Source organism: Peromyscus maniculatus, chromosome 2 (genome assembly GCF_049852395.1).
Source record: "Peromyscus maniculatus bairdii isolate BWxNUB_F1_BW_parent chromosome 2, HU_Pman_BW_mat_3.1, whole genome shotgun sequence".
Taxonomy (NCBI): Eukaryota; Metazoa; Chordata; class Mammalia; order Rodentia; family Cricetidae; genus Peromyscus; species Peromyscus maniculatus.
This window is the reverse complement of record NC_134853.1, coordinates 132961374-132987596: the sequence shown is the minus strand read 5'-3', so window position 1 is coordinate 132987596 and position 26223 is coordinate 132961374. Positions and strand designations below refer to the sequence as shown.

Genomic DNA, 26223 nt, shown 5'->3' with positions numbered 1-26223 from the left:
CTAGCAAAGTGAATCTTCTCTCTCCATCCCAAATGAAAACTCCAGCACACACTTAGTATTAATGATACATCCTAACACTAAAAAATAGACTGTATACTCTCTTAAAAATTAAACAAAATGACAATCTTTATAATTTTATGGGCATAAGGACTGATGGAAGGAGATATATTGCCTCCCCCTCATTTCCTACCTTCCCTCTCCACCTGTCCCTGCTGCTTCTCATCCCTGCCTGTCCCACCTGCTTCTCCATCTGCTTCTAATTGCCACTCCAAGCTTTTTCCTTCCATTCTTCTTTCTCTCTAGGTTTCTGTGGTAGTCTGAATGTAATTGGCCCCCATAAGCTCATAGGGAGTGACACTATTAGGAGGTATGGCTTTGTTGGAGTAGATATGGCCTTGTTAGAGGAAGTGTGTCAATGTGGGGTGGGCTTTGAGGTCACATATATGCTCAAGTCATGCCCAGTGTCTCAGTCCATTTCCTATTGTCTTCTGATCAAAATGTAGCCAACACCATGAATCCTTGCAAGCTGTCATGCTCCCCACCATGATGACAATGGGCTGAAACTCTGAAATGTAAGCTAGCAGCTTAATGAAATGTTTTCCTTTATAAGAGTTTCAGTGGTCATGGTGTCTCCTCACAGCAATAGAAACCCTAACTAAGATATTTTCCCTCGCCAGGAGCTGCAGAATACTTTAGGGCCCTGTCATCTCGTACTGTAATCTTTGCCCTCTCCTTCCTCATCAGCCACTTTCTCAATTTAATCTTTTCCTTTCCTGAAACTAGAGGCCTCTCTACAGACTATGCTATCTCTCAGCTCTCACCTGTAGTCTCATAGCTTCTGAATGCCTCTTTGAACTTACACAAACACAGATTCTCAAAATCTTTTATATCTTACTCTGTTCTACACTTCCAAAAGTCTCTTATCTCCACTTTACTTCAGAGGAACTTCCTTTTTCCACCCTTTATGTCTTCCTTGGACTATATGCACCATATATATATGACTTTTTTTGCCTGCTCTTCAGACTGTATTTTTCTTCTATTGGGTTGCCTTGTCTAGCCTTGATAGGAGGGCTTTTGTCTTGTCCTATCGTATCTTATTTTGTTGTGGTTGGTTGTTGTATCTCTAAGGCCTGCTCTTTTAAAGAGGAAATCAAGGAGGAGTGCTTCTGGGTGGGGCTAGGAGGAGTGGAAGGAGGGGAAAATATGGTCAAGATGCTTTGTATGGGAGAAGAATCTATTTTCAATAAAAATTAAAAAACACACACAAAGAGTGTTTCTGGCTCTGTAGCTGGGGTCTCACTGTCTCTAATCCTGGGGGCAGGGGTTGGGTAGACGCAGCATCAATGACACAGACTCCAGGAGGTTTGCAAGCAATCTCTCATTTATAAAACAAAGGGCTGAGGTTTATACATGTGGATTTTTGGCAGGTTTTGCTCCTAGCTGCTATGGGGTTTCTTGATTGGCTCTAGGCTGCATACATCCTCTTTTGGTTTGCAGCTTATGGGTCAGGTTTCATCTGGCCAGAGTGCTCTCTGCATATGCCACAGCTTTTTGTTTGCTTAAGGCGTGGCCCCATTGCTTTGGCCTTATTCACCTCAAAAGAGAGTCATAATAATTTATATCCAACTTTTGCTTTTCAACAAAATTTCAGATAAAAATTATTTAATTTTGATTCATGTGTATGAGTGTTAGCCTGCATGCATATGTGTATATCATGTGTGTGTGTGTCTGATGCACACAGAAGCTAGAAGAAGAATTGCCGGAGAGACCCTAGAATTGGTGTTGTACATGGTTATGAACTACAATGTTGGTACTGGAAATTGAACAACTGAAAGAGCAGGAGACCATAAAATTGTGATGAAATGAGAATGGGAAAAATTGGAAGGATGAGAAGGATGAAGGGAAATTGAAGAGAGGGTCTATATAATCACCAATTCCACCAGAATGTCAATCCATGTGAGATAAAGCAGTTTATTTTAACAAGACTCAATCAATAGTCAGTGTTGGCTCAAACTTCAAGGCTGACACCAGGTAGCTATTTCAGCCATATTTAAGCCCAGCACAATTTGGAAAAATGTTTCCTGGTGATAATTAACTCAATCCCATCTGCACAACAAAGTTAAAGACAATTACATTAAAATTCTTGTAAAATACAAGTGACATCTTCCATAAACATAGGTCCTGTATATTAACTAAGGAAGTAGGTACAAGGTAAACAAAGCTCATGATAAGGGTCTGGGGCAGAACAGAGCTAGAAGTTGTCTGAGATAAATAGGCTCAAGAGTGTGAGGAGGTGGTATGGCCTGGCTATATAGATAGCACAGAAGTCACTAGGCTATTAATCACCTTCTCTCCCAGCCTTCAGGATGGGAAACAGGTAATACAAATCTTCCTTTGAAGAGATAACCTCATGTATTTAATATTCCTGATTTCCCTAGTGCTTATCTGTGAACACAAGTACCTACATGTGCCCTGAACCCCCCTTTTAATTTTTAAAAGAGAAAATAATAGCTGTAGTAGAGGCCAATGACACCTAGTGGCTAGTCTAACTAATATAGGCAAGCATAAGAGAATTGCAAGAATAGTTAACAGAGGGCCAAGAAAAAGGGAAAGTCGTCTTCTTGTGACCTCATTGTTTCTCCAAAATCTCTGGAAGAGTTAAGTCTTGATGTCTCCGCAGTTATTGGCTTCTTCTTCCTCTTCCTCTTTCTCTTCCTCTTCCTTCTCCTCCTTCTCCTCCTCTTCTTCTTCTATATTTCCTCCAAATGAGTTTGTTGTCTGTGTTTCATTTGTCTGGTGTTTTCTGAGATGCTGTCCTGGTTGGATACATTGAAGCAGGTACCATTTGGAACTTTTTTCATTTTCTGGAAAGACATAAATATAACCTTACCCTGATTTTACAAGAATATCAGTCCCTTTCCATTGCTTAGTTTTAGATCATTTCATTTAACACATAGTTTAGATTGTATCTCCTTTAGGGCAAAATGCTTTTGGGCAGCCAAAAAGTATTATACTTTAAAGTGAAAAAAATTAAAGATAACACAACTAAATGTAGTGTAGTATGTAGAGATTTAGGTGAGTGTGTATAGCCTCTTTTTATTTTTAAAATCTATCATTTAAATATTTGATGATGTCATTCCACAATAGCTTGATCATGTGGATTGTAAGGAATTTCAGTAACATGATTAATATTTTATAAACTGTAAAATGTTCTAAAGCTTTTGTCAGTACAAGCAGGACCATTACCAATATTTAGGTGTAATGAAAGTCCTAGAAACGAAATGGCTAAAGAGCTATTTGAGAAAGTCAAGCTTACCATGTGATACAATGGTATTTTCCTGGAGCCCCAGAGGCTCATGTCATGTCTAGGGTAGTGTTCTGCAGCTGACTAGTTAGGAATTGGCACTGTGCATGCCTGTAGTGTACTCTAAGCATGGATTTCTACACCCTTGACAGTAGAAAAGTCCTCAGACATAAACAGCCCTAGTTACAGATATGTTGATGTGAGAACCACCCACTAATTATGCACTAGCTTGGGATACTGTGTAAAGCACAGTATGTAAAAAGCCTTCAATAGAGGATAGGCCTCCCCTACTTCCTTCTTTGCCAGAGTCTGATCACTCATGTCAGACCAAGGAAACGCACAAAACTAAAAAAATGAAAACAAACATAACCTACTTAATAAACAATGGTCATTAATTTCTAAAGATTTAAGTCTAAGGCTTATATATAACATTTAGTATTTTTAAAATTTAAGATGACTTTAATTTTGAACTCAAGAAGGCTTTCCTACTAAGTAAAAGGATGTTCAGAAGTACCTGAGAAATAATCACAGAAAATCTTGAAGGAGAAAAGAATTTTTTTCATGCAAGCATGAAGATACATATCCAGCTGATACTGTTCTCAATCTTCCCAATATTGCAACCCTTTAATACAGTTCCTCATGTTGTGGTGACCCCCGACTGTAAAGTTATTTTCATTTCTACTTCATAACTGTAATTTCTACTGTTATGAATCATAATGTAAATATGTGTTTTCCAATGGTTCAGGTGACCACTATGAAAGGTTTGTTTGTCCCTCCAAATGGGTAATGACTGACAAGTTGAGAATCACTGCTGTAAATGAAGCAAAAAACATGAACAATATCAAGCATAACAGTTCCATGGAGGAAGAAATTACAGGAAGGCTCTGGTTCTTACAAAATTTCAGAGACAGTCTGCTGTAATAGATTCTCAGGCTATATCAAAAATAATTTGAGGTGAAAACTCAAAATAATCTAACTGTCATTTATTGTATGTTTTGTTGAACCCCTTCTGGCCTCTGAGGGAAATTTGAGAGGTATGTGATTATGTTTGCATTCTTTGGCCATTGTATTATCTAGAAGAAATATTTTCAAGAAGAAAAAAAAAACTTTTTTTGATTCCATTTTACCCTATTTTTCTTTTAAATCCTTTCCAAGCCTGTTTGCATTGTTAGTTTCTGTTTTATTTTTAGGCTGTACAAAAATACAAAATTGAAAATGTAGTTTCATTGATTGTAAATGCAAAAGAACCTGGGTGGTTTTGGGGCTCTTGGTGCATGAGAGACCTGAAATGTGTCTCCATTTCTGATGTAAAAGATAAGATAAAATTCCTTATGTTGCTAATGCTGTGATTGCATCATTGGATGGAGGTGTGGCTTGACCAGGCATCAGCACGAAAAACATCTCCTACAGTCTCAGTAGCAGACAACTCTTGCACCAAACCTTTGGAGCAGTCTCCTGCCAGCAACAGGCATAGCTGCTCCTGGCTTTTGCTCCTTTTCCTCCTCCTAGGCAGGTTTTTCCTGTCTGTTTTCTCTAGAGACAGAGGTGTCAGCAGTTCAGCATTATTGTCATTTTTATTAGGGTTGGATTCATTTTTTAATTACTTTTTATTTTCAAGGCAAGGAAACTCAGCTGAACAAGCACACTTCATGTTCCATTCATTTCCATTTTCCACTTACTAGATTCTATCTTCAAGGACCTCATTCCAAATGTTTCCATCTTTCCATTACATCCTTTCCATACTCATAAGCCTTCTGCAACATAATTTACATCTCAAGGTAGACCAGTTTTCATTCTCAGTGCATTTCTATCCTTTATGTGCTAATTTATACAGGAGATCAGTTAAAATACTGAATGGCTGGGGAGCATCTAATTAAAGCAGATTGATTATAGTGAGTTTTGAGTGTTGATCTGTACAATCAAGGATGGGTACAATCTTTTGTGTGTGTGTGTGGAACATGTGGGATTTGTATATAACAATATACTCCTTGTCCTTTTGAAGAATCATCTGTAAAAGCATTAAAGGAGATCTCTATATGATTTTTAGATATAATTTTAGACAATATTCATGGAATATCTTTTTAAAAAAATCTTAAAAGTTGATCTTTCTGATGAAAGCTATAGACTTTGAGTAGCATGCTAATGCTACCTGTCAATTATTATCAGTGTGGAACAAATTATCAACCTGCACTTTATTTAGTGGCACAATGATTTCTGTAGCCTCTTTACCAGTAAGTTGTTTAAGATGCGTCCTTCCCAACATTATCAAGTCTATAATTTCTTTTAATAAGAAGTTACAAATGTTGTGGAAATTTTGACATAATATCTATATATGTTGGATTTGGAGACAGGGTTTCTCTGCGTAGTCTTGTCTGTCCTGAAACTTGTTCTGTAGATAAGGCTGGCCTTCAACACACAGAGATTTGCCTTCTCCTGCCTCCTGGTTGCTGGGAGTTATTAACTATAAAATGCTTGTGCTACCACCGCCCCCCAACATACACCATCCAAATTTTTATAATACCATTACCTTGTTGATAAACAATTCCGTGGGTGATGATGAGGAAGGAAGGGTTAGTAACTGATAAGGATGTAAGGGATTGATTTGTGAGCTACCATTTTTAGCAGTAGCATTATCTAAAGCTAATGACTCACTCTGCTTTTAGTGTTGTTTTGGTGGAATTTAACTGAAAGTTTCTGGAAAGCAACTTAAAGAGTGTTGCCAAAGTATACAACTGACATGAACCAAACTTTTTGTTGTTGTTGTTGATTTTTTTCGACACAGGGTTTCTCTGTAGTTTTGGTGCCTGTCCTGAATCTCGCTCTGTAGACCAGGCTGGCCTCGAACTCACAGAGATCCGCCTGGTTCTGCCTCCTGAGTGCTAGAATTAAAGGCATGTGCCACCACTGCCCAGCCCAAATTTTTTTGTAAGTAATTGATGGCACATTGTTCGGGTAGTTTTAAGCTGAGAGGATGGTAGAGAATTTGTTGTAGAGTAATAATGCATCCTAAGTAACTATAAGGTGATTGCTTTTTTATTTTATCTGAAGCTATCTTTAAATTTTGCTCTTTTAGTTTGTTTACCATAGAAGTTAAGCACTCTTTTAAGTATTGACTAGATGATCAGGACAAGAGAATGTCATCCATATAAGGAAAGATCAATACCTCAGGAAATTTAATCAGCACCGGAGTAAGTGCTTTATGTACATAATATTGATATATAGTGTACTATTATCTTTCTGCTGTGGTAAAACTTTCCATGGATATCAGGCTACTGACTATTGATTACTTAAAGTAGGAAAAGAGAATGTAAACTCTTCCTTATCATCAGGATGTAAAGAAATAGAGAAAAAGCAATCTTTTAAGTCAAGTATAATAATTAATGTCCTTGAAGAACCATAGTAGGAGTAGGGACCCTGACTGCAGGATACCCATTGTTCTCATAGTAATATTTCTGTCCCTGAGATCATGTAATAGTCAAACTTTATTTTTTAACTTGTTGTGAATTGCAAAAATAGGGGAATTTCAAGGACCAACTGAAGAGTCTATATGTTCTAGTTGCATTTTTCCTGTACTATACTTTGGAACTGTTTTAACTTTTCCCAAAGGGACAGTTGATCAACCTACTATGTCATTCATGCTGTGAGGGAAAACAAAAAGCTAAGCACTGGGACAGCTGAGCCCTGGAGATCAGGTGGGGGTTATGGAGCTCTACCTGCCACTCCTTGGAACTCAGGTGTTGCAATAGCTGCTGATCTGGCTGGACCTAAGCAGTGGAAAAGGATGCCTTGCCAACACATGCAAGATATATCCTGGAGAGAATTCTCTCTCTCTCTCTCTCTCTCTCTCTCTCTCTCTCTCTCTCTTTCTCTCTCTCTCTCTCTCCCCCATTGGTGATATTTTATTTGTACTGAAATGTGATTTTTTTGCATGTTAATAAATAAGTTGCCTAGGGTCAGAGCTAATAGCAAGCCATAGCAGAAGCTGGGCGGTGGTGGTGCATGCCTTTTTATCCCAGCTCTTGGGAGGCAGAGCTAGGCAGATCTCTGTGTGTTCAAGGATACAGCCAGCATGGAGACACACATCATTAATCTCAATACCAACCATACAAGACCTGGAGGTCTGTACAGACAATCAGTGACAAGGAGGTCATGTGGTTGGGTTTACAACCAATGAGAAGGCAGAATAGAAAGTCTATAAAAAAGCAAACACACAGGAAGTAGCTCTCTTGCGGAGAGGTAGGACAGCAATGGCAGTGAAGGGTAAGGTTTTTAATCTCAGCTCTTAGCTATTGCTCTGACCTCTTTCCTTTTGTCTCTGAATCGGCTCTGTGTTTCTTAATTAAAATGACGGTTACATCTACACTTCCCTCCTCTTAAAATGATCTTCCTGAGTGGGTCCAAGGAAAGCATTACTGTACTCCAGCTTGCAAAATAATTGGCAGTGATGTTATCTCACCTTTCATGAGCTCTCTTCACATTAGTGCCTTTGTGCTTCCAATTAACAAGATCTATGGCTGCTTATTTAGGAAACCAAGGATTGAATTTTACAAAGTTGTAGAACTGTTGCTCTGATTAGTTTGCTCCTCTGGATCTTAACAGACATTTCAATAATTGTATGAAATGCTTTGTCACAAAGGACTGAGAAGACACCATGTTTAATTCTCTTAGTTGTGGTTATGACTCCTGGGTGAGAGGACCATACTCCTACCCCTTCTTCTATTCAAGGAAAAAAATGCTTAACTCTTCTGAGGGTCCAGTTCCTTACTTTGAGTGTCAGTTTTAGGGGTGGGGTCTTTATCACCACGGCCAGCAGAGTGTTCATCTGTGTGAAATAAGAAGGCAGTTTGGTTCAACAAGACTCAGTAGTTGATGTTGGTTCAAACTTTGAAAGTCTGACACCAGGTAGCTTATTTCAGGCATGTGTAAGGACAGCACAAATATTAAAATAGTTTCCCAGTAATAATTAACTCAATCCCATGTGAACAACAAACCTAACGACATGATTACATCAAAATTCTTGTAAAATACAAGTGACATCTTCCATAAAGATAGGTTCTAATTAACTGTCTCACTTATCCAGAGGACCTGGTCCAGTTCCATGGGGGCACCTCAGCTATTGATTCACAGTTCATGTGTTTCCACTAGTTTGGCTATTTGTCCCTCTGCTATTTCCAATCATGGTCTCAATATCTCTTGCTCATATAATCCCTCCTCTCTCTTGCAACTTGGACTCCTGGAGCTCCACCTGGGGCTTGGCCATGGATCTCTGGATCTGCTTCCATCAGTCACTGGATGAGAGTTCTATCATGACAGTTAGGGTGTTCGGCCATCCAATCACCAGAGTAGGTCAGCTCAGGCACTCTCTCAACCATTGCCAGTAGTCTATAGTGGAGGTATCTTTGTGGATTTCTGGGGACCTCTCTAGCACTTTGCTTCTTCCTACTCCCATGGGGTCTTCATTTATCATGGTATCTCTTTTCCTTGTTCTCCCACTATGTTCCTGATCCAGCTAGGACCTCCCACTCCCCTAAGCTCTCTTTCCCCTGATCCTTGCCCTCTATTACCCCCACTCTCCACCCCCAGTTTGCTCGTGTAGATCTCATCCATTTCTCTGTCATTCGGTGATTCCTGTGTCTTACTTAGGGTCCTCTTTACTAGGTAGCCTCCCTGGAGTTATGAGTTGCAGTCTGGTTATCCTTTGCTTTACATCTAGTATCCACTTATTAATGAGTACATACCATATTTGTCTTTGTGAGTCTGGGTTACCTCACTCAGGATGATATTTTCTAGTTCCATCCATTTGCCTGCAAACCTCATGATGTCATTGTTTTTCTCTGCTGAGTAGTACTCCATTGTGTATATATACCACATTTTATTTATTCATTCTTCAGTTGAGGGGCATCTAGGTTGTTTCCAGGTTCTAGCTATTACAAATAATGCTGCTATAAACATAGCTTGAACTGTTTAGGAGGGCCCCCAGGTAGTGGAACCGGGACCTCTCCTTGGTGCATGAGCTGGCTTTTTGGAACCTAGGGCCTATGCTGAGACAATTTGCTCAGCCTTGGTGTAGGGACGAGGGGACTGGACCTGCCTCAACTGATTCCACCAGGCTGGGCTGACTCCCCAGGGAAGAACTTGCCTTAGAGGAGGTGGGAATGGGTGGGGGGTGGATTGGGTGTGAAGGCTGGTGGGTGGGAGGAGGGAGGACAGCGGAATCTGTGGCTGATATAAGAGGGAAATTCATAGCATTAAATGCCCACATAAAGAAGTTGGAGAAATCTCACACTAGTGACTTAACAGCACACCTGAAAGCTCTAGAACAAGAAGAAGCAAAGTCTCCCAGGAAGAATAGACGCCAGGAAATTATCAAAGTGAGAGGTGAAATCAATAAAATAGAAACAAAGAGAACAATACAAAAAATTAATGAAACAAAGAGTTGGTTCTTTGAGAAAATCAACAAGATAGACAAGCCCTCATCCAAACTAACCAAAAGACAGAGAGAGAGAATCCAAATCAACAAATCAGAAATGAAAAGGGGGACATAACAACAGATATTGAGGAAATCCAGAGAATCATCAGGTCATATTTCAAAAACTTCTACTCCACAAAACTGGAAAACCTAAAAGAAATGGATAATTTTCTGAAAAGGTACCACACACCTAAGTTAAATCAAGACCAGATAAACTATTTAAATAGCCCAATAACCCCTAAGGAAAGAGAAACAGTCATTAAAAGTCCCCTACCCAAAAAAAAAAAAAAAAAAAAAAAAAAAAAAAAAAAAAGCCCAGGACCAGATGGTTTCAGCGCAGAATTCTACCAGATCTTCAAAGAAGAGTTAATACCAATACTCTCTAAATTGTTCCACACAATAGAAACAGAAGAAACATTACCAAACTCCTTCTATGAGGCTACAATTACCCTGATTCCTAAACCAAACAAGGATACAACAAAGAAAGAGAACTACAGAACAATTTCCCTCATAGACATTGATGCAAAAATACTCAATAAAATACAGGTAAACAGACTCCAAGAACACATCAAAACAATTATCCACCATGATCAAGTAGGCTTCATCCCAGGGATGCAAGGGTGGTTCAACATACGAAAGTCCGTCAATGTAATATACCATATAAACAAACTCAAAGAAAAAAACCACATGATCATCTCACTAGATGCAGAAAAGACATTTGACAAAGTCCAACACTCCTTCATGATAAAAGTCTTGGAGCGATCAGGAATACAAGGAACATACCTAAAAATAATAAAGGCAATTTACAGCAAGCCAAAAGCCAACATCAAATTAAATGGAGAGAAACTCAAAGCAATTCCACTAAAAATCAGGAACGAGGGAAGGCTGTCCGCTCTCCCCATACTTATTCAATATAGTACTTGAAGTTCTAGCCAGAGCAATAAGACAACATAAGGAGATTAAGGGGATACAAATTGGAAAGGAAGAAGTCAAGCTTTCCCTATTTGTAGATGACATGATAGTATACTTGAGTGACCCCAAAGATTCCACCAAGGAACTGATAAAGCTTATAAACACCTTCAGAAACATAGCAGGATACAAGATCAACTAAAAAATATCAGTAGCTCTCTTATATACAATGGACAAAGAAGCTGAGAAGGAAATCAGAGATACAGCACCCTTTACAATAGCCACAAATGACATAAAATACCTTGGGGTAACACTAACCAAGCAAGTGAAGGACCTATATGACAAGAACTTTAAGTCCCTGAAAAAAGAAATTGAAGATGTCAGAAAATGGAAAGATCTCCCATGCTCATGGATAGGCAGGACCAACATAGTAAAAATGGCAATTTTATATGAGCGAGAATTGTTGAAACCAAGGTTGGATAAAGCACAGGGACAAATAGCCCAACAAATGGAAACACATGAACTATGAACCAAAGGCTGAGGGGCCCCCAACTGGATCAGGCCCTCTGAATAGGTGAGACAGTTGATTGGCTTGATCTGTTTGGGAGGCATCTAGGCAGTGGTACTGGGTCCTGTGCTCAGTGCATGAGTTGGCTGTTTGAAACCTGGGGCTTATGCAGGGAAGCTTGGCTCAGTCTGGGAGGCGGGGACTGGACCTGCCTGAACTGAGTCTACCAGGTTGATCTCAATCCTCCAGGGAGGCTTTGTCCTGGAGGAGGTGGAAATGGGGAGTGGTCTGGGGGGAAGGGGAGGGTGGCAGGAGCGGGGAGAACAAGGGAATCTGTGGCTGATATGTATAACTGAATAGTATTGTAAAATAAAATAAAAGGAAAAAAATTAATTGTAAAATAAAAATATTTTTTAAAAAAGATAAGTTCTATACATTAACTAAGGAAGAAGATTCAATAAACAAAGCTCATGATAAGGGCCTGGTGGAGGAAAGAGCTATAGACTGACTGAGATAAACAGGTTCAAGATAAGAGTCTGGGGGAGCTGGTGTGACCTGGCCATACAGATAGCACAGAGGTCTCCAGGTTATTATTAATCACCTCCTTTTCCAGCCTCAAGGTAGCAAACAGGTAATATATATCTTCCTTAAAGAGATAACCTTGTGTCTTTAATATTCTTGCTTCCCCTAGTGCTTATCTGTGAGCACAAGTACCTACATTCTTCCTACAGGAAATGGCATAAATGAAGTACTCATACATGAAATTCTCAAAACAAATAATTTAAAAAATAGCAGCTAGTGCCCTTAACTGATAAGCCACATCTCCAACCTTTTGTACATACATCTAATGGAATATTTTAGGATTGTATATTATTGATAAACCACAAGAATCTATTATGGAAGTTTTTCCTCTTGGGTTATCAGTTCTATACTCTTATCCATGTCCATATTAAAAAAATGTTTGCGCCGGGCGTTGGTGGCGCACGCCTTTAATCCCAGCACTCGGGAGGCAGAGCCAGGTGGATCTCTGTGAGTTCGAGGCAAGCCTGGGCTACCAAGTGAGCTCCAGGAAAGGCGCAAAGCTACACAGAGAAACCCTGTCTCGAAAAAACCAAAAAAAAAAAAAATAAATAAATAAATAAAAAAATAAAAAAATGTTTGCACAATAAAGACAAGTCTTTTAGCTTTAGGCATGAGTTAGAGGATGCTTCAAAGATGTAGTCTTCATGAGCACAACTTTTAAATGTTGATAGTCTGGTCTCTAGTGGCTGTTACATGGTTTTAAAAGAGAAAACTATTAAAATTTAAGTGAAAGTTTGTATTCTTTAAAATTTCAGCCCCAAATGTCAGGAATCAAGTTTTTAAAAAACCATACAGTTCTTCCAAAGAGCTCAGTCAACAGAGGCTTTCCAGGATGTGTGGATAAAATAATTGCCTTCCCAACAGTACCTGGGAGGGTTATCATAATTGTGTAATAAGAGCTGGGGCAGGAATTGTTGTGTAAGGCACCAATAATCATACCAGTGAAAACCCCACTAGTCCCAAGAAGGAGGCTATAATGTACCAGCCTTTATATAACACACGGTTCTTCATTTGCATTTTCTTATAGTTACTGAGACAAAAGGACTGGACAGGTCACCTTCTAGACATCTGAGTATTAGTCACATGAACCAGATCTTCTGAGTTGCCACCATTCCATCACATTTACCTTGCAATCTGAAGTAAATAAATGAAACCAGCTTGATGATGAACACTATCATCACATACAGGATCACACTAATATCTTCCAACCATAAAGTGTCCAATTCAAAATGTGGATCTGAAACTGAGACTGGGAAAAGAGGAAAAAGAGTCAGGACAGTTGCAGCCAACAGCAAGGCTAGATTGCACATGAAAGGTAGCTTTGCTTTTCAGGTTCCTATTGCTCCATGCCTCCTACATGTACAAGAACAATCCAGAATTTGGCCTACTGAACTTTAGAGATGAGCATGTTTTTGTCAATATTGTGAGAGGTTATGAGGAAACAGGTATGTAGCAGATATTCTTGGACTGCTAGCCCCCAAATCATGAACTAGGGATGTATTATTTATGAATGTGCAATCTTAGTTTAGGCTTGTCCCAGTACCTCTTATAACTTATTTTAACTTGTTTCTCTTCATCTGCATTTTGCCTCTGGAGCTTTTTTCCTTTCATTCTGTACATTCTATTTTCTTGCTTCTTCTGTGGCTGGCTGGCTGGAAGCTACCTGGCTGACTGACGCTGGGCATCTCCCTTTCTTTGTCCTTCATTCTTTCATGAGCCTAGATTCCTCCCCCTACTTATTCTCTCTGCCTGTCAGCCCAGCCTATCCCTCTGCTGTCTAGCTATTGGCCTTCAGCTTTTTATTAGAGCAATCAGTCAGGCAAGGTGAAAGAGCAACACATATTTACACAGTTAAACAATTATTATATAATGTAAACAAATGCAACACATCTTTAAACAATTAAACAAATATTGTATTCCACAACACAGGTACCCATTCTCCTCAAGCAGCATGGCTCTTGCTCTTTGTAGTCTGTCTGAAGAGCACATGTATAGATTATGTTTTCATCTGTTCTATTTAGTGCTGAGGCTCCTTAAGAGTTCTAGGAGAAATAGAGTATAGTGAAACAGAGCATGCATAGATGATTAGGATCCGTGAAACAGAAGAGGTTTTATAATTCTGAAGCATTGTATTCCCTGAGAGGCATGTTCTCTCTATCTTCATCTTCCTCTTTGTCTTCACATTCTATCTGCTACACATGTTTCCTGATGCCCATCTGTACCATTTCTTCTCTTACCGGGGGTATCTGCTCAAGACCCACTTATTGACAGTTTAGATCCTTGTGAAGAGGGAAGTTTGGTATCTTCCCATCTACCCAAAAAAATTACCCTCCAATGTAGGGCACAGATTCACTCAATGCATCATCCAAAAAACTTCAGGTGAGGAATAATTTCCTGGTCATCCTCAGGTTTGTAGCTATCTCTGAAATGAAACTGAGACAGACTCATAGGAGAAATGAATAACAGATGTATTTCATCAAAATTCTATATGATAGAGCACCCTTCAGAATGAAAACCCCAAACTCAGGGTGATTTGTCCATCTTTATGCTTCTGTTTGATGAATCATGGGCAGCTCTGTGGAAATGTGGTTGGACTGAATGACAGATCCAACAGAGCCTGCCAGTTTGGGATATTTAGGGCTTCTCTTTCTTTTTTTCCTCCCTGATGTAGGACAAGTCTTGTCCCAGATGAACTTCTTATGACCTGTTGCCAAAGGCAGGCATGAGAATCTCTGCCAGTCCAGCTCTTAAAAACAAAAGTTGGGGAAGGTAGAGCAGGGTTCCAGGTTTGGAAGTAAAGTAACTAGGTTCCTGATCCAATTTGGAAAAGAGGAATTCTAATTTTGAGACAGCCTTTGAAAGAAGTGGGAGAAGGAAGAAGGAGGGCAGAAGGAAAATGTGAAGGCTCCCACTAATGCCATTTGGAGTCTCTTTCAGTTATAAATACACAATGTGTTGAGGTGCCGTATTTTGTATTTTTATTCTCGGAATCTCAACAATACCCTCTGGGAACCACCAGCTACTGCTTTAGTCAGCATTGGAGCCTTCAATAAAACAAAATTATGGAATCCTCTGGAGTAAAGCTCCCCACAAAGCTGACAGTCTGGTGGGGGTGTGGTGCAGTATAAAGACCATGAAATGATAAGTACTGGCAAGTGCACGAATAAATTAGAATGCTTGTGCACTGTTGGTGGGAATGTGAAATGGTGAGGGCATGGTGTGTTAACTTCTCAAGAAAAAATAGAATTACTATGTAATACAGAAACTCAGTTTTGAACATATGCCCAGTAGAATGGAAAGCATGCTTTAGAAGAGGTATCTGTATGCCTGTATTTACAGAAGAATCATGGCCAATAGTGAACAGAAGCACAGTCTACACTTTTATTCTTTAGGCCTCATCTTAAACTGTCAGGATCTATGATTCTACACACAGAAGTCAAAATAGCATGAGAAGGAAGTGAAGCTTTGTCCCAACTGTCTTGTTCAAGAAGAAATTAAATATTCTACATTTGGTTCATTTGTCAACATGCTTTTAAAGTCTATGACTTGAGTTTTATTGTTTGCAACAGTGTCTTTTATAAGACAGAAAGATATTATTTTTATTATGGCAAAGGTACTAGATGTTACATTTACCACTAGCCATTTTCTATTTTATAGTTTGGTAAAATTAAATATATTTATATTGTACACCTTTCATTCATCTCTGTAAATGCTTTTATTAAAAATGAATTTGAAGTTCTGTAGCCATCAAACAATAATTCCATCTCCTCTCCTACTTCTATCTTCTATAAACCTCCATTCTACTTTTTGTATATAATGTCTGGACCTTATAATAGTGGAATCACGCAGTGTCTTTTTATGACTAGACTGTTCTTCTGAATATAAGGCCCTAAAACTCATTTATGCAGATAACATATTACCCAATTTGCAATTTACTCTCATTTGTTTTAAGGCTATTGGTATGTTCATTTTACAGGAGAAAACGAATGAAAACTCCTTTAAAGAGTGCAATCCAGCCTTGTGATTCTGCATTATGATTTGGGGTTATAGTTCTGGCTTACTATACTGCAGCAATTCTCAACCTGTGGGTCACAACCATCAGCAAACACATATTTCCAATTGTCTTAGGAACCCAAAACCACAAATTTATTTTTGTTGCTGCTTTATAATTGTAATTTTGCCACTGAGCATTGTTTCAGTTTCTAGGACTACCAGAAATATGTGTTTTATGATGGTTAAGAATTGCTACAGTATAAAGGATCACTTTATCTCATTGTTTTGTGTCTTGTGTAATAATTTCCAAAAAGAACCTTGAAGATAAAAGGGATGACAACCCATTTCAAATATGTTCCTTTATTTTTATAATTTCCATTTTAATTTTACCCTCTATTAAAAAGAAAGAATAACTTAAGTTGTCTATTGTGGTGGCTTGAAAGAAAATGGCCCCCAAAGGGAGTGGCACTATTAGGAGGTGTGGTCTTGTTGGAGTAGGTGTGGTCTTGTTGGAGGAAGCCTGTCACTTTGGAGGTGGGCTTTGAGGTCTTATATATGCTCAAACCATGCACAGTGAGAGAGACCACTTTCTGTTGCCTGCAAGTCAAGTTATGGGATACTCAGCTACCTCTCCAGCACCATGTCTGCCTGCATACTGCCATGTCCCACCATGATGATAATGGACTGAACCTCTGAACTGTAAGCCACCCAACTAAATATTTTCCTTCATAAGAGTTTCTGTGGCCATGGTGTCTCTTCACAGCAGTAGGAACCTAAACTAAGACATCTATGACTACTATAAAATTAAAATTCATTGTAAAAGTAGCTAATTTTGAGGAGTGTGTCTTTTCAGTGCATCTCTCTCTAAAATAAATATTTAAATTTAAAAGTATCTTTTCACAATGGACATGTTTTTTTTTAATTCATAATATAAGTATAGCATTTCACTTTGACAATTATTATTTAAATGAATTTTGCTTTTGTGAATATTTATTTCATTTTAAATTTATTCTTTGAAAAGTTCATTTTTTTAACTAAAAGTAAACTTTTTTCTTACAATAAGTTCTAATTGTGGTTTTCCCTCCCACAACTATTCTCAGCTCCTCTTAGCCTTCTCACCCACCCATACCAAGCCTTTCTTTTACTCTATGGCTTTAGAAAAGTTCACATTTAATACAATGTATCATAATCATATCCAGCCCCCTTCACTCTCTCACTCTAAAATCCTCTGAGCTCTCCAACATATCTCCCTCCAAACTTCATGCCCTCTTTTTATTTTTTGGTAAACCAATGACTTTAATGGGTGTTGCACATATGCAAGTTGTGGGGTCATACACTGAGGAATAGGCAACCTACAAATGGCCACACTTCCAAAGAAAACTGACTCACCCTTCCGAGCATCCATTAACTGCTAATAGCTTCTCAGCTAGAGTTGGAGCCTCAGAAGCTCCTTTTACTTCAATACATGATTTTTTTTTAACATGTTTGATCTAGACTCAAAAGTTTAAGACAATTGAGCTAGTGAGATGGCTCAGCAGTTAAGAGCACTGACTGCTCATTCAGAGGACCTGGGTTCAAATTCCAGCACCCACCTGCTGGCTACTAACCATTTAGGGAATATAACAACATTTTCTGGCTTCCACAGGCACTAGGCATAAAGGCAAAATACCCATACACATAAATAAAATTTAAATTGATAAGAAGTTTAGGATACTTAATTATTATTTCCTTTGTGCCAAAAGTATAAAGCAATCAGGACAATTTACTGGGAAATGCTGAATTTGTGCAAATAAAATAAATCATTATGAATTTGGAAGAAATTGTTTCTTATGGAGCTGCATCTACTATTAAGCTTAAAAAATTCAGGACTCTGTAATCTAGACATTGTGGAATGTGTTCATATGGCCTATTGACCCTGTATTATATTTCAGTCAACAATCACTCTTTTGTTGCTTAATGTCTTATTGGGCAGTTGGGAAGGTGGGAGAAGACTTCTACAGGATGTCCCCAGCATCTGGCTTTCACATACCTCTTGGTTTTAGATGCAAAATAAGAATGACTCCTATAATTCCAATCATTGAAATCATGAAAACAATTACACCCCTTTTCCAAGGACTATTTATCACAGAGCAGCTACCTAAAGAAAAAAAAATGTTATAATTACTAGATATTTGTGTAGAGGCACTTTACATTGGAAAAAATACATCCAGAAAGCAAGAGCTATTGTGTGTGTGTGTGTGTGTGTGTTATTTTAAAATTGTATTTTAAAATTTTTTCTTTTAACTTTTAAAATTATAATTACATCATTTCCCCCTTCTGTTTCTAAAGTGACTACTTCCAGGGTGATTTGGAAATCAATAGAGAGGGTAGTATCAGGGTACACATGTAAGGGCTTTTAAAAAAATCGTTCTTCTTGTGTTCATAGAAGAAGAAAGATTTAGGATTAGAATATAATAGGACAGGAGTAAAGGAGATAGCTGTTTTTGTGGTGGGACAGGTTTGGGATTGAGACTAAGTAGGCCCAGGGGAAAGTTTACTCCATCTCACTTGTCATAAGTAGGCATTAATTAAGAACAAGAGACAGAGGTATATATTTATTATTATCATTTTGAGGGATTTGAAAGAGGCTAAAAGGAGGACAGGTCTGAAGACTTCTTAACTGCCTGAGAGATCTTAATTTCCACAATGTGAGAATTTACAACTATGAATAGTTTCCATTCTTCTGCTAGAGAGTTATAGTCACTGTGGTGGTTTGATTGAGAATGGCCCCCAGAGGCTCATCTATAGTTGTCCTCAGTTGTTGGAATTTTCAGGATGGATTAAGAGGTATGGTCTGGTTAGAGGAGGGGTTTCACTGGGTGAAGGCTTTGAGGTTTTAAAATATTTCCTCCATTCTCCTCAACATCTTATTTGCAAATAAAGATGTAAAAATCTTGGATCATGTCAATAAAAACAAAACTTCTGAGACAATTGATCTCTACAGGGTATCTAGCAGAGAGAGAATTTTGATTTTGTGGCTTTCTGATGAGTGGGCTGTAGTGGGTAGCCATTCCAGCTTGGATCTGAAAGTTCCAACCCCCATTGAGACTCTGGCAACTGTCACGCCTACGAGGCGGGGCCAGGGGAGGTGCCTGGAGAGCTAGAAGGGCCAGCGCTCTCTCTGTGCCGAGATGCTGAACAGTGAAGGTAGACTGTGCAGAGCTCCGGAGAACACTGCTGGATTGCGATACACCTTCCCCAGACCCTACGACCTACCTTTCACTTAATTTGTGAGTTATGCCATTAAATAAATATCCTTTTAACTACGTGGAGTGGTCAAAATAATTTCTCCAATAGTGGGCCCTCCCTATGAACCAACAAAAGAGGTTGGAAATGGCAGCTGTTTCATTCAGAGAGCAGTGTTCAGAAGGGCAGCCAGAAATGTAACAGAGGAAAATAAGATACTTCAGAGAAATACAGAAACATTCATAGCCAAATCCTTACTTGATGGACATACTGCATCCGTTGGAGGAGATCTAGAGGGACTGGTTGTACTTCTGAGATTTAGAGCTATGGCAAAAAATGGATATGAGTTTGAGAACTTTGACTTTTATTGGTGCATGTTCATCAGAATTAGTGATGAATTTCTTTAAAATATTGTTATTCAGATATATCATAACCATTGGAAATATTATCCCCCCAAATCTTTTGTCTCCCCTCAATTTATTATCCCTCACCCCCCAAACAATCTTGCTTTTACAATAGCCTCCCACATATTTAAAACTTTCTTGTGTCTATGTAAACTATAATCCCCAAAGGAAGAAAATTGTGTTATCTGTATTTCTGAGTTATATTAGTTAAAAATATCAGTTTTCTGGTGCATTCACTTTATGCCCTACCAATGACAATTCCATTCTTTATACTTGAATAAAACTCCACTATGCATGCATACCACATTCTCAAATATTTTTATCTATTCCTTTGTTCACATACATCAATACTGATCTCATACTTGGCTATCGTGAGAAGTGCTATAATAAATCATGCTGTATAATTATCTCAGTTGTATGGTGACTTAGAGTCTTTGAGAGTATACACCCAGTACAGGTAATACTGGGGCCTATCAGAGTTCTGTTTTGAGGTCTCCAAGGTATCTTGCTGTATACATTGTCATGGGGAGAAGCCAACAAATAATAATCCCAGATATGACATCTACAACAGAACAAAGAAAGTATTTCACGAAGTCCAGTTTGGTGGACCATTGAGTTTCCTGGGATTACTTGCAGGACCATGGCTGACCCAAGGGAAACTGTATAACTAAAGGATCATTCTCAGTATGAATGGTGAGCCATGAAAATTGCTTCTTACAGACAACTTCCACTGAAAAGATTTTCTCCCTAGAAGTTGTTTACTGATTTTGTAAGCAATATTGAGGTTGTGAATCATGATATTTGTAAGTTGTGTGAGCTTTCTAATCCCTTTAAGTTTCCTTAGCTTCTTAAGTGTATGAGTTTTCCTTCATTCTCTAAGAAGAATTTTTTCTAGTTAAAGGAAAGAGCTACACGACACTCTACCCCCTTCCTCCAGCTTTTATATTCTTTTAAATCACTCTTATGGCATTTTCTGATCTTTGGAGAGAGTTGTTAAATGTCTATTATTATTTCTTTATGGCTGAGATTTGAGTCACTATATTATAGCAAAAGCCACTGATTCCCAGGAGCTTGGCCAGTTACAAGTCTCCACAGAGACCGCAAAAGAAAAATTTCCATCTACATTCTAGTAGCAGAAGTACTCTATAGGTAGAAACACTTGTGTTTAGATTGCAATTTGGAGGGAATTCCATGACTGTTTATGAAAACAATACTATTCTACATAGCATTGTTTGGTGCTATGAAAGCCAGCAGTTAGGGAGGGAGCTTCCAGCTCTGCCCTCTCCTGATATTTATGTTATGTAATGAAAAGGTGCAGTGTTTTTAGCAACAGGTGCTATCATTTAGTTTTGTCACAACCAACAGCAGTCGAAATTGCCCTTGTGGTTTGTGAGGACTTAGGGCTTCATTGGCTTCAGTGGCTTTCTAAAGACTTAGTACTCCCACGACAATGAGAATTTCATCTAATATCCTTTTGGCTCCTATCAGTGTCTTTTTTGTTGTTGTTTTTTTTTTTTTTTTTTTTTTTACTCACACATGGGGGCTTGCAAAAATCTCCTTAACTGTTGTTTTCACAAATGCTATTCCCAATTTTTAAGATACTTATGAGGTAGCCTTACCCAGTTAAATCTCTTTTACAGAAGGTAGACAAGGTCTTTAAAGGCTCACTACTGTTTACTTCAAGCAAGAGTCAATTGGTTCTAGAGAGGTAAAAGAACACTAACAGAGAAACATGAGCTGGGATGAATAGTGCATAAAAAGACCCCATCATTTGTATTAATTATTTCATTATAAAAAGCAACACTGGTACAAAGTGAATGTAGAGGAGGGACTACCCATCTAGCCCACTACAATCGAATCATATTTCATAACGCATCTGGCCTCCACTTCTTGGGATGCTGCTATTGAACAGGTCCTGTGGATCTTTCTACATTTTGATGGTCCCCAACCTGTACTATTTGTACTACTCATCATAGTTCAGGGTTAAGGAGGAAGAGGGTAATAGTTTTCTGTGCCTACTGCTGCAGCTGGCTCCCTGGTTCTGACCAGCTCTGAGCCAGCACCACAGCCCTGTTTTTTCATCAGCCATGTTTGGATATTAAAAAATTATAGATTAAAATCTTCACTTGTGGTTTACTTATTTCATGAGAGAAACATACATCACATATTCTGACAGAGGATAATTGCCCATATCTATGACAAGATCAATAGTATTCTTAGGCTTTTTTATAATTTATGCCTTCAATGAACTGTTTCTTAGGGTCTAAAGGCTTCTAGAAGCTCACTAGTATATATCACTTGATAGTTTGATGAAAATTTCCCCTAGCATTCTGGTTATCAAATTTTCCTTTGATTGAACCTAGCAGACCCTTTTGTCTACAACTTCCCCTGTTTATCATATATTCATTGCATTAGCCCTTTAGCAACCCAATTTAATTATCAATTTAAATTCAGATCTGTCAAAGCCTCTTCTGCCTCACAGAGATCACATCCCACCATGGGGCTCAGCAAAAATTTTTAAGTTCCATACCAGGAGCTGAGTTAACTTTTTCTTTGAATTTTCTACAAACAGATTCTAACCAGCCTGGTAAACTGAGCACTGATACCATCTCCTATATACAAAATTACTTTGGTGATGCCTATCCTTCTTCTATTGTCTTCAAATCCCTGACACTTTTGGTAATCTTGGCTTGAGACAGATAAGTGTTCCCAATGTCTTCTGTGAGTCAGTTCATCCAGACTGATATCCTTGTATTGCTTCAGGTTATGTAGGATGAATAGTTACTTTACTGTTTCTCTAGTTCTGTGATACCTACGTTGGTCCCATTTGTTGCCATATCCCACAGCTTCACAATCCCCACAGCTTCACAATCTAGAGAAATTCATTTTTTTGTTTTAAAATCTTCCCAATTTTAAGCCATTCAGATTGAGCCATTCATTGACTTTCTCTCCTGATATTGAAAATCATACTTGATGGGTATATTCTATCATCATTATCTCAAATTCTTTCTCCTCATCACTTGATTTCTTACAGTAGCTTCTAAGTTTTTTTTTTTTTTTGTTCCAAGGGAGAGCTCCTTAGCAAAGATCTAACCCATTACCTCCTACCTGTAACACTGACATTGCACATTGACATCTTCTCATCCTCCCTTTGTTTCTCTTTTCTTGTCAAATCTGAGACTGTGTGGAGAATAGCGACATCCTTATGTCTTTCAATATATTCATCCCTCACTCATGTGACAAAATTCTTTCCGGGCAGATGAGCCTCAGTGTCATGTTGTATCACCCACAGCAAAGTGTCTCCTGACAGAGCTTTCTTATGAAAGAAGTATGAGTTGCTTTCAGAGATTGCAATATATAGTCTATCAGGCATCTGGGGTGCATCTCCATACTCACATGAAGCAGACCCCATTCATCAATGAGGCATTCTACCTGATGCCATGTAAAGGAAGATGCCAACACTAAGAACATCCTTCCTAAAGGATGCTCTACTCTCAGATATCTCAGCATTGGTTTGCATGATTTATAATAATCACTATGAGCATGCAACTGTCATTACAGAAAAGAGGCTAATCATCCTGTATCATATAGGAAAAGGTATTGATATTGATACTGACCTAAATAGATGCCTTATCTTCAGAATGATCAGCCTCAAATTGCCCACTATACATGCTGGGCAACCATTCAATGATTCAAAGATAGATAGCTATACTACTGAATGGCTCACTTCAGCATGGGTAATAACATACCTAAGTTACATCTTACAGCTCCCTAGTCAACTTGGATGTCAGTCACCACAGGTAAAAGGGGTTTCAACTTGATTAAATTAAAGGCAGCACCAGCTTTTGTAAACAGTATTGTGAGAAACTCCACCAGCAAAAGCAGAGAATGTATGACTGAAAAGTGGGTCCTATATAACATGTGACCCAAGAGTTATGTACTTCCTGGGTACACTGGCTTGGGAAACAATGATTGCATGGCTTTAGCTATGTCCTCTTCTTCCACTTTTGTTACACACCACTCAAACCTACTTACCACATGTGAGATGTTGCTGAACACAGGAAGTCAAGAGGAAGGGTACCAGCACAAATGCTATTATAATCAGAATCCGAATCCAAATACTTCTCCATGAAAACAGTTCACCTGTAACGTGAGTGACAAATCTTATCACTAAGAAACCGCGGCTTGTACATACCTAGTTAAGAATTGTGATTCATCTCAAGCTTGTTACAATTTAAGAGTCTACTACCTTGGAATATTAGGTCTAGGCAAGTATAGAGAGCAGTTTTGATGGGTTGGGTAAAGAGCAGGCCATGTCCAGAGTCAAAATAAATTGGACATGATTTAGAGTGAGGCTGATGAAAATGTATGTGGAGGCCACTTCTCCCATTTTTTCCCATCCATCCTGCCTCATAAGCTTCCTAGGTGAAAAGGAAGAGGCAGAGCTAAATCTTCCCCAATGCAGAGCTAAATCTTCCCCAATGCTCAGATGCAGGCTTCCAAGGAATTATAAAGTCAATTCAACTCAGTGCTGCAGTACTCATGTCTGAAGTACCATGAGATGAGTGCACTGAATAGAGCAGGGCTTCCATCTGTCTGGCCTGTGGCCATGAGTGTGGGCATTTTCTGGATTGATGATTGATGTCATAAGACCCAGGCCCCTGGAGGCTGGTGGTGTTTCTGGGTTTAATAGGAAAGAAGAGAAAGCCATTGTGAACAAGCCAGTGAACAGTGTTCCTCTGTGGTCTCTACTTCAGTTCCTACCTCCAAGTTCCTACTTTGAACTCCTGCTCTGTCTTCCCTTGATGATGAACTAAGATGCAGAAGTGTAATCCAAATGGACTCTTCCCTCACCCCAACTTGCTTATGAACATGATGTTTTATCACAGTGACAGAAAAGCTAACTACAATAGTTAAGGCTATAGAGTGAGAAAATAATACGTCAAAGAAAATAAGAGAGACAATCCAAGTAATGAGCAAGGCCAAAGGAAAGTAAGGCCTTGAGAACCAAGTCAAGGAAGAAGTGAATAAGTATGAGGTAGATCACTGAATCTACTCTGAGAAAAAAGATAAAGAAATAATAGGATAAATGGGTAGATCATTGAATCTACTCTAAAAAGAAAAAGGGGAGGATATAAAAATGACAAAAGGAAGATTATTGAATCTAACATGAAAAGAAAAAAGAGAATATGGATATAATAAGATAAAAAAGGGACATTATTGAATCTACTTTTAAAAAGAAACTACTTGTTTTACATAGGATAAGTAATGAAAATTTTTTGTCAAATGTTACTGGACTGGATATTGTTTTATATATATATATATATGTATATATATATATATATATATATATATATATATATAAAATGGAGTTTTTTGTCTGAATCTGTCAAATGTTAATGGACTAGACATTGTTAATGTAAATCTTGACTGTAACCTTCTTTTATTATTTTAGACAATAAAAAGGGGAAATGTGGTTGATATATTGTGCACCCCAATAAACTTATCTGAGATCAGAGAACAGAACAGCCACTAGATATAGAGGCCAGAAAATGGTGGCACATACACCTTTAATCCTAGCATTCCAGAGGCAGAGATCCACCTGGATCTCTGTAAATTCAAGGCCACACTGGAACCAGCCAGGCGTGGTAACAAGAGCCTTTAATCCCAGGAAGTGATGGCAGAAAGGTATATAAGGTATGAAAGCCAGGAACTAAGCTGGTTAAGCTTTTAGGCTTTTGAGCAAAAGTTCAGCTGAGACCCACTCTGGATGAGGACTCAGAGGTTTCCAGTCTGAGGAAACAGGATCAGCTGAGGAATTGGTGAGGTGAGGAAGCTGTGGCTTGTTCTCCTTCTCTGATCTTCCAGCATTCATCCCAATACCTGGCATCAGGTTTGTTTTTATTAATAAGCTGTTTTAAAATTCATGCTACATAAGTATGTGTGACAATGGCTCTTACCGAAGAACAAACACACATTTACCTGATAGGACAATACTTATACTTTCTTCTTGGTGAGTTAGATGGTTTTGAAGATAGCAAGTGACATTTCTGTGGGAATGGGCTTTAATAAAAAGGGTCGTTGTCATGTTGAACAATTTGTTTCCATCCCGTGAATGGGATTTTGATGTTGCTGGAATGATCTCTCCTTTGCTGTCTCTCCATTCCATATGAGGCTGTGGGAACCAACCTCCCGATTGACATTCCAGCATCACACCTTTGATATTAGGGGAATGCATAAGAATCTGTATGTCTGAGCTTGAGACTGGTTGACAACAAAAGAGGAAAACAATATTGTTAGGTACAAATGGAAGAGGAAATGACAGAAAAATAAAAGCTCTTTTCAGTTTTAATCCCTGTTTCAAGAGATACATTAATAATCAAAACTCTATAGGTTCTGGTTGTCATAAGAATCTCATGAAAATCAAAGAGCCAGATGGAAAGGCTATAGTTCACAGTCAGCAACCTGTCCAAACTAAGTCATCTGACAAAAGGCCTGTTTTATTTGTTTATTCATTTATTTTAAACATATTTGTAGTTTATTTACCAAGTCTAAGAAATTAACCTACATCTTTGGATTATTGTGAACAGAAATCAAGACATTGACCCTCATAGAATTTATAAATTATAATTTGACCAGGAGGTGGTGGCACTTGTCTTTATTCCCAGCACTTGGGAGTCAGAGGCAAGCAGATCTCTGTGAGTTTGAGGCCAGACTGATGTACAGAGTGAGTTCCAGGATAGGCTCCAAGACCTAGTCACTAGTTACTTTTGATCCACTGTAAATAGATTATAAAAATGAATTTCATTATAAGCATAACTGTGGAACT

General features: G+C 38.5%; 1 protein-coding gene across 1 annotated transcript in view; it reads right to left on the bottom strand.

Annotated features, from left to right (window-relative positions):
• Nucleotides 1-1269: 1269 nt before the first annotated feature.
• Nucleotides 1270-26223, bottom strand: part of LOC143271945 (putative selection and upkeep of intraepithelial T-cells protein 1 homolog) — a 39408-nt gene continuing 14454 nt past the window's right edge. Inside the window, exons 4-7 of the mRNA XM_076564786.1 lie at nucleotides 25377-25658; nucleotides 12899-13021; nucleotides 8046-8126; nucleotides 1270-2864 (exon numbers count right to left, since the gene is read on the bottom strand). Coding sequence (XP_076420901.1) covers nucleotides 2659-2864; nucleotides 8046-8126; nucleotides 12899-13021; nucleotides 25377-25658 — 692 coding nt within the window. The 3' untranslated portion in view covers nucleotides 1270-2658. The remainder of the gene's footprint in view (nucleotides 2865-8045; nucleotides 8127-12898; nucleotides 13022-25376; nucleotides 25659-26223) is intronic.